This window comes from Condylura cristata, unplaced genomic scaffold (assembly GCF_000260355.1).
Source record: "Condylura cristata isolate star-nosed mole 26May11 unplaced genomic scaffold, ConCri1.0 scaffold00031, whole genome shotgun sequence".
NCBI classification, from domain to species: Eukaryota; Metazoa; Chordata; class Mammalia; order Eulipotyphla; family Talpidae; genus Condylura; species Condylura cristata.
The window spans coordinates 16,430,529-16,440,322 of record NW_004567132.1 but is presented as its reverse complement, the minus strand read 5'-3'; the positions used below and the strand labels follow the sequence as shown (position 1 = coordinate 16,440,322).

The 9,794-nt window shown below is 37.1% G+C and overlaps 1 protein-coding gene across 1 annotated transcript in view; it reads right to left on the bottom strand.

Moving 5' to 3' along the window:
• ALMS1 (Alstrom syndrome protein 1) overlaps positions 1–9,794 on the bottom strand; it is a 113,105-nt gene that overhangs the window by 6,845 nt on the left and 96,466 nt on the right. The window contains exon 18 of the mRNA XM_012731576.1: positions 758–878. Coding sequence (XP_012587030.1) covers positions 758–878 — 121 coding nt within the window. The remainder of the gene's footprint in view (positions 1–757; positions 879–9,794) is intronic.

Sequence of the window (9,794 nt, the reverse complement as noted above, 5' to 3'; positions counted from 1 at the left end):
AAAAAAAAAAAAAAAAAAAAGAAAAGGTTGACAGTACTTAAAATTCAAGGGGCAGAGGACAGAAATTATTTTTGTTTTGTAAAATCAGAAGATAAGAGTGAGGCACAGAGCAGACAGTCTCCATCTACTCCTGGCACGGATTCACTTAGTTTATAACCCCATGATTCCAGGGTACATTTTTTTCACATTCAAGCAATTTTCTTTATTTTTTAAATACAAGTAGTAGAATGTTAAGACTCTTTCTTGTACCTTTTTTGTTTTTTGCATGTCTTGGTGATCTTTCTATATTAGTAGAGAGAGAGCTTCCTTATCCTATGTAGAATATATGAATGTACATTCATTTCAATATATGAATGTACAGGAATTTAACCATTTTATTAGTGAATGTCTAAGTTGATTGTAGTTTTCTACTACAATGAGCAACACTTTGGTGGTTAATTCTGTACACTTGCCAGTTTGTTCATATGCACAGCAATATCTAAAGAATAAATTCCTTAAATAAAAATGCTAAGTAAACCCCTAAGTTGCCTGTCATAGGGATTGTACTTCTAATTTACAGCTGCACTAACATGTATGAGAGTACCTATTTGCTTACACCCTTCCCACAAACTATCAAAATTTAGATTTTTGCCATTTTGAGAGGTGAAACATAACACTTGAGTATATATTTAACCTTCATTTCTTTTATCATGAGTGTGGCTGAGTACCTTAAGCGTCATTTATATTTCAATGGAAATGTTTAAATCAAGTCATTTACCTGCTTGTACTCCTTTGTTTAACATTTGTACATTTTGCTTGTTGCAAAAAGTAGAGCTCAAGCTCCAGAAACTATTGGTAGGAGATGAAATAGAGTCAGAGGAAATCACTTGGTTAGAAACCTGAAAAACAAGAGAAAGCCTGTTATTACCTGCAATCAATGGCACGGTTACTGACAGGATAAGAAAACATACAAGTCACCAAGAGTTTTTTCTAACTCAAATAAGATTAAGTTGCCAGGAAACTTAATAACAATATGAACATGCTACCACCTTATTTGTGATAGAAGGGATAAGTATCTGAGCTCTTTCAAGACAAAAAAAGCTGTATATGTTCCCAGTACTGAAAAAAACTGAACAGGATGCTAGCCAAAGATTAGCCTTGTGGGTATTGAGAATTAAATGCTGACTTAACATCTGTATTAATTTTTGAAGAAAGATAAAGAGGGCTGGGGAATAACGAGTGATAAGCTGTAGAGTGCTCTCCAGTAAGATCAGACTCAAGTTACTTTTACAAGGATTAATGCCAAAGAATGTCATGAGAAGCCCTGAATCAGTAGAGTATTGCAAAAAAAGAATGAAAGAGCCCAAGAGGACTTTTAATTTATATAGATTCAAGCAGAACAATTAAAGTCAAATTCATTGACTGAAGTTGGAATGTTAGTGGATGACAAAAAAAGGTAGTCATAAGATATTTAAATAAAATATAGTATAAAACAGTATTTCTTAAACTTGTTAATCATAAAAATATCATGGGGGAGGTGCCCTGACCCAGAGCAATGAGTTAGAACCTCTTAGGAAGGAGTCCAAGCACTTATATTTTGAATAAATGCTGGTGATTTTTTTTTATAAGTTTATTTTTTCATCATTTTGTACATTTTTTTTCCATCTCAATTGTAATCCCCATGGGTTTCCCATCACCAAGTCACCCATGTGCCATCACCATAATCCCATGCATTTCCCTCCCTCACCCCCCCATTTTTGATCCCATTCCCCACTCCACCCCCACAGAATGTCTCTGGTATATGGTTGTTCATTATTTTTGTTATTTTCTCGCCTGGTCCATTATACTCCTGCTATGAGTGAAACCATCTGGTATTTTTCTTTCTCTTTCTGGCTTATCTCACTAAGCATGATCTTAAGCTCCATCCAAGTTGCTGCAAAAGACATGTGTTTCTCTTTTTTGGTTACTGAGTAATATTCCATTGTATATATGTACCACATCTTTTTAATCCAGTCATCTACTTTTGGGCATTTGGGCTGCTTCCATGTTTTTCCTATTGTAAATAAAGCAGCAATAAACATGGGGGTGCAGGTATCTTTTTCAATCAGTATTTTTGTGTCTTTTGGGGTAGATACCTAGGAGTGGGATTGCTGGGTCGTAGGGAAGCTCCATGGTTAGCAGTTTGAGGAACCTCCAAACAGTTTTCCATAGTGGTTGTACTAGTTTGCATTCCCACCAATGCTGGTGATTTTTATCTGTTTAAGCAAAATCAAGAAAGGAAATTGAGAGTATCTGTCCCCCTGAGCTGCTGACAGATAACCTATACTCCAGGGCTTTCAGGAACCTTGCAACACAATTCTGGAAAAGAGGAGTTATACTAGGGGGGATTAAGTCAGGAAATGTTTTCTTTTTCAAAATGGTAACTGTTGATTTTTGCAAACTATGGGCTTAACAGTGACCCCCTAAAATTCTGGAATGGATTACCTATCAGATAATTTGGAAGCATTTGGAAGTCAAAGAAATGATTAGTAAATTTCAGCCAGTGTTCTGAAACGCAGGCAGAATAAACCTTGCCAAGTTATAGACAGTAGCAGAGTACAACTAGATTTGAGTTAAAACAAAACACACAACTTTGAGGTCAAGATGGAGTTATAAGTTGATAGAGGCATAACTGGTTCAATAACTTCTTTTTAAAAAAAAATTTTTTTTATGCATACAGGAGCTAGGGTGTAGGCCAGACGTGTGGGGAGGGGGGTGAGAGGATTTACCAGAGACAAAGTGGGGAGCAAAGCAGGCAGATCTACTGAAATTCATTGCTGAGGGGTGCAGCAGGTGAGACAGGAGAGGTCTGCTGTGCCATGTGGGTCACCTCCCTGGCCAGGAGACTGAAGCTGTGCTGCAGTGGCTGGTGACAGCTTCACAGTATGAAGAATTAACCCCTCGTGCTACCAGAAAGGCCCTGGTTCAACCACTCGTACCCACATACTATTAATAAGGAGACCTTTACTGAGTGATGTTATCATGCATTCAACAATGAATATTTACTATGCACCTATTGTCTGCCAGTCACTTGATGTGCTCTAGCTATTCCTTCACATCCTATATTGTAAAGATATGGTAAGCAGATTTCCCCATACAATACACACCTGCACCTAACTGGCTGCTAAACAATAACAGGAATGATGGGACAAATCAAACAAAGGACAACTGTAAAGTCCTATACATTAGGCAGAAGAAATTGTAGTAACTTTGATGCAACAGAAAATGGTCTGTGTATAGGAGGATAAAAAAATACATAGCATTTGCTTTTTTATAAAATATCTGTGAAAGAAAAAAGAAACAAAGAACAAAGATTAGAAGAAAAAAACAAAAGTTTTAATACTAAGAATTCATAAAGCACTGAAACTATGAATAAGCTTAACTATATTGTATAACTTAAGATCAATAAGATAGAAGATTCTAGCATTGAGCAACATGAAAAAATTAAAGGTAATAATCTTTTACAAAATAGCAGTGAAAAGAATGAAATATTTGGGAATAAGCTGAACAACAGAAGTATAGGCTTGCTTACTGAAAACTCTAAAACTTTAGTAGGAGAAACTAAAGATTTAAATAGTGTGACATTCCATGCTAATGTAATTTAAAAATGGGTAAAAGATTTGAAGAGCCATTTCATCAAAGATGAGTGGCCAATAATTATTTCTAGTGGGAATGTAAAATGATACACTTTGGGAAACACTGACATTTTCTTAAAAATTAAACACAAACTTGGCCCTCCCTGGTGGCACAGCGGGTTAAAGCACAGCACTAAGAAGCCAAAGCCACTTCCGCAGGAGTTCCATCCCCGCCTGCCCCGGAGGAAACCCACATAGCACGGCAGACCTCTCCTGACCTGCCCGCTGCTCCCCTCAGCAGTGTACTTCGTCAGTCGGCCTGTCCTGCTCCCCACTCTGTCTCTGGTGAATACTCTCACCTTCCACATCTCTGGCCTGTACCCCAGTTCTATATGAATAAAAAAAATAAATCTTTAAAAAAAAATTAAACACAAACTTAAAATACATTAATTCCACTTCTAGGTATATAGCTAGAAGTGAAAAAAAAAAGTCCACACAGAGATGTTTACACAAATGTTCAAAAACTAGTAAATGGATTAACAAAATATAGTATGCCCCACATTAGAATACTAGTCAGCAATAAAAAAAAACTACTGATACATATTACTATATATGTGAAGCTGGAAAATACCACATTAAGTTAAAGAAATCAGATACAAATTACTACATATCATCTTACTTATATATGGAAAACAGATTAGAGGTTGTCTGGGGGCTGAAACTATGGATTGATTGCAAACAGGAAAAAGGAACATTTTGGCGTTAGCAGAAATGTTCTCTAAACTGAATCACGGGGATTAGACTAACTATAAATTTACTAAAAATGGCTGAGTTGTACATTTAAAATGGAGGAATTTTTTGGTATGTAAATCACACTTCGGTAAAGCCACTTGAACATCAAAGATATGTAAGAACTAGCAACAATGAGTGATTCTGAGAGATGGGTGTCTTGGCCATAGGGATGAGGACAGTCTTCACATATCTAAAATTTTATACCATCTGATTATATTACCAGTTTAAGAGGTGAGAATTAGCACACTAAAAATTGGAGGGGATGATCTTGGTGAAGTTTATTTTCTAATCACTCACACTTCCTTGGTCACAATGGTTGACTCCAACTCAGATTTGTTTTAAAATAAAATGTTGGAGGGGACATTACTTGAGGGATTCTAGGGGGTTTCTGGAGTCAAATTAAGGAGCTAAACACACAGGCTCTGGGAGGCTGTGAATCAGGACTCTGGGGAGAAGGAACACAGGGATGACTCTGGCAAAAGAAGGTTTAATGACTGGTGAGTTCAACAGGAGTAAAACATGTTAGGCCATAAATAGTTTAGCAACAGAAAGGCACATGACTAATCTGCTGCCAACATGCTTTCACCATATGAAGCACAATTTGCTTATTTAAAGGATTTATTTAAAAATGGGATACCGACAAATTAAATAGACCCAGGAAAGCTGCTTAGGAAAAGGGAGTAAAAAGCAAGACTTGTGAGGAATGACCTGTGTAGAAAGGTTCATTTTGAAAACCTGAGAGAAAATACTTCAGAGAAGTGGGGAATCAAGAGGTGAAACACAAGCCCTAGGTGAAAGACAAGCCCTATTTTCTGCGCCTTCAGAGAACAGAACTGGGAACAGAGCCAGGAACAATGGAACAATAGGAAAGATGCAGGCTGATTCTGGATCTTCTAAGTGAAAAACTTTTCTAATTCTAGTCTTAAACACGCTGCCATGAGCAGCAAGTTAATGGTGGGGCTGCTATAGCAGGGGCTGGGACACCTAGTGGTACAAATATAGCTGTTCTGGTCCCTTCCAAGCCCAAGTTGCACACCAGCCACATTCCAAGTATACAATCAGGTGTGAAAAACAGCATGTTTACATGTGATTACACAAAGAGCCTTGATTTTCTAATTCAAATCTCTAATTCCTGCCTATTAAAATTCCTAACCATTTAAAAAATTCAAAAGATCTAAAAGTAAATTGCCTCAAGAGGATGACTTAATTAACTCTCCAGATGGTTAAAAAAAAGAAAAAGAAAAAAAGACAGCAAAAATGTATTTTTCAGGATGTGGAAACTGGAACCCTCATAACACTGTTGGTGTGAATGCAAAATGGATACTTGACAGTTGGTTTCTCAAATAGTCAGTACAGAGTTACCATATTATCCACAACTAACCATTTTTAAGTAAATACCCAACAGAAATAAAAACATATCCACATAAAAAGTTGTATGATATTCACAGCAGCATTCTTAGTAATAACCAAAAAGTGAAATTCAAATGTTCATTACCTGACAGATAAAAAAGTGGTATTCATACAACGGAATATTATTTGGCCATAGAAAATAACAGAGAAATAAATTGCATCAGAACAAAGTCAATAAACCCTGAAATATAAACAGTTACAGTATTATGACAGTAGCAAATATCTAGCAGAAATGGGTAGGGAAAACTTTAATTGAACTGTATTTGCAGTATAACTCACAAGAGTTAGGGGAGCTGCCACAAGGCGCCCCTCTTACAGTTGCTGATCCAGAGGCAATGTCACATGCATACTCTGGAGACCTGGAACAACACTGGAAAAGAGGGTGCACAGAGCTGGTGTTCAGGAAAGATACATGATTCAAGAACTACAGGAGCTGGGTTGCAGAGTGGTGATTACTTGAATCTGAGGCTCCCGTTATAGACAGCTGGAGTTAGGTCAGATCACCTATGCCTCCTCATAGATGAGGCTATTATTTGTAGCCTGAAGGTGGGATAAACCTGCTACTCCAGTAACTGAATAACAGCTGAATGCTTTCACTAATTAGAATTTAGAACCTGGATCTTAACGTAGCAAGCAAGTACGCAGGGTAAGGATGTGTACTGGAAAAGCAAAGAGAACAGGTCTGGCCAATGGCCCTGTGTCAATAAAATCCATACCTAGTGCTGCTTCTAGTGCTCAAATAAGTTTACAGGTGGAGACTGTTATGAGACTATTCAAGATATTAGGCTGAAGAACTGGCCTTGAAGGGGGATCACTGGTGGGTCCCCACACCAACTCTCTTACCTGCAGAACAATAAGAAATTTGATACCTGACATTCACTGGCGGTGACATTTCAATGCCTACTCTCTGGGCTCCTTTCTACACATTAGCCCCTGCTAGTGCCAGTTGTTGGCCACCTGAACAGGGAGAAAGGTAGTGATTTCAAAATTCATCCCTAATACAACCTGCAAAAACTACAAATGAAGAGACAGAAGAGCATGACAAGTGTTAGTACACACACAAAAAAAACCCAGGCCTCAATCCAGCAGGATTGTGGTATATGCCTGAAAAGGAGTTAAAGGTAACAGAACAATGCTTGCTGAGATAAAATAAAAAAAAATAGGATGACACAGAACTGGAAAAGGACCCAAAAATATGAACTAATGAATCTATAAAGTATTCGACTGAATTTTAAATACAATGGAGTACCTGAAAAGCAGATAAATGCAGGTAATAGAGAGGACTAGTGAGTTCAAAAGCACAATGTTGGAAAACACAAGTACCACCTCAAAAATAAAAAGACAAACATTTAAGAGCTCTTTGAGGTAAGCTAAAGAAAAATAACATCTGTATGAGGGTCCTGAAAGAGAAAGAGAAAGAAAAAGACACAGTCACAGAAAATGCATTGAATGATTGCTGGTAACCATCTCAATGTAGGCAATGAACCTTTTATTCTAAGTGGACCAAAGAATTCCAAACAAAACAATGGCAAACAAACTCCAAGACATATTATAAAAAGCTACTGAAAATCAATGACAAGGGCAATATATTAAAAGCATAAAGGTAAGAGACAATAACCTATCAGGATAGTAGAGTTGTCTGTGGATCTTTCAATACAAATGCTGGCAATAAGGGAAAATATGAGGAGATATTTTAAGTACTTATAGGAAAAAATTCCAGCCTAAAATATTTTACATTGCAAGACTAACACTGAAGATAGAAAGGAGGATAAAGAACTCCCCTAAAATGCAAAAATGGAAATAATTTATCAACACCAATTTGCACATGAAAGAAGTGCCAAAGGGTTATTATGAAGCAACAGCACAACAGATACAGAGGAGGAGGAGCTAGTGAGTAACAAAGTGGCTATCAAAACAAGTTTGCAATCAGACCATTCAATGGGCCACAAAAATGATCCATCATATGCCAAGCTCTGGAGAACCTTTAAACAAAAATCAATAGAACACATAAAACAACAGAAATGGAATCTAAATAAAACAAAAATGGAAGGAAAAAAAGACATACTAAACATACAAACTAGAACAATGGCAACAAAATGGCAATGAGCACTAGTGTGCCCACCAATTAAGAGCGATTGAATGGATTTCCAAAACAGTCTAGTCTGCTGTTTTATAGAAAATTCATCTTATGAAAAAGACAAGCACAGACTTAAAGGCTAGAAGCAAATCCTACAAAAATAGTTTTTGAATTTAAAAAATGTATTGAGACAAGCATTACATTATAATACAAGAAGTAACACTCAAAAATATAAATGCACCAAATGATGTCACACAAAGATACATAAAATAATTAACAGAACTAAAGAGACTGACAACAACACAATACCAAGGGATTTTAACACTCCACTAATACCTATGGACAAATTATTAAGACAGGTTAGCAAGCAAACAATAGCCTCAAATGATGAGGTAAAGTAAGTCAGATTAACAGGTATCTACTGAACACTATTCAAAAGCCATTGAATACACATTTCCCCCCAAGTCCAGAGGGCACAAAACTACAAAGATTAAAATTCTAGGTACCATAATGCCAAAAAGCTAGAAACCAACTACTAAAAAAAAACAAAAAAAAAAAACAAGATCAAGCAAAGTTCTGTTGAACAAATGATGGCTAAAACAGGAAGTTAAAATAGATTATCAAAGAAACCTTGATACTAATGAAAATATGGGCACAAACAATCTATGGAACAGTACATGCACTCTTTTTTTTAAATTTATTTTTATTTATGCATATGCATACAAGAACTGGGGTGATGCATACAAGAACTGGGGTGTAGGCCAGAGATGTGGGGGAGGGGCAAGATGATTCACCAGACAAGAGTAGGGAGCAGGACAGGTGGATCTACTGAACTACACTGCTGAAGAGGGCAGTTGGGCGGGTCAGGAGAGGTCTGCTGCACCATGTTGTGAGCGCTCTGGCTGGGGATCTAACTCATGTGGTGGAGCATGCAGTGGCTGGCAATAGCTTGATAGTGCTGAGACTTTAACCCCTGTACCACCAGAGAGGCCCAGCACATACAATCTTAAGAATAAAGTTAATTGCAATATGGTTCACATTGAGAGCATTTACAGTGACAGATGAGATAAAATGCTTATAATCATCATAATAAATTATAAATGTGAAGTTTTTGAGGCTAAGGAGGAAGAAAGGTCAAGACGATATTAAGTAGGGTTGTTGGGGGGGGGGAATGGGAAGAGAGGACCAAGGAGGAGCTGGGGAGCAACAGCATAATTAAAGGGGAAAGCAAAGGGAGAAGGGAGGGAAGGAGGGAGGAAAGGAGGGGGTGAAATTATCAAAACGAGAAGTTGGAATGTGGAAATGGTTGCATATTCTCTGAATATACTAAAAAATTATTCCACTGGACAAGTAAATTTTATGGTAAATGAAAGATCTTGAGTTGTACAAATGTTTATTTACACATGCAATTTAACTGAAATACATGTTGGATTATGAAGACTAATTTGGAGGAAAAAAGCTTGTAATTCTCACCTACTATATTACCAAATCAGAGAGATAAGAACAATTAATTGTAGGTGACCAATGGCATCATATTTATAGAATTAAGAGCAGACAGTCCTAACAATGTGGGCACTGGGCGCTGTAGATCTGATACAGCACTACGTACACTCGATAGCTAGAACCAAATGAAAACTGTCAAAATCACACATTCATGTTCCCACAATAATCATAATGTACAGGCCTGCACTGTGTCTGACAAAAGTTTATGAAGAACAGACGTGGGATTGAACATCATTTTGCTAAATACCTTTACAATGCCATTGTGTAAACCACACAACTTCCTTAGTCAACAGCAGTCTCAGACATCTTTAAAGATCTCCTTCACCCCTCGTGGTCAAGGTTCAGCACACTCAGTTCTTTGTCATATAAAGACTTATGTGACTAGAAAACTGACACTATCATCTATCATGGTTTAAGCT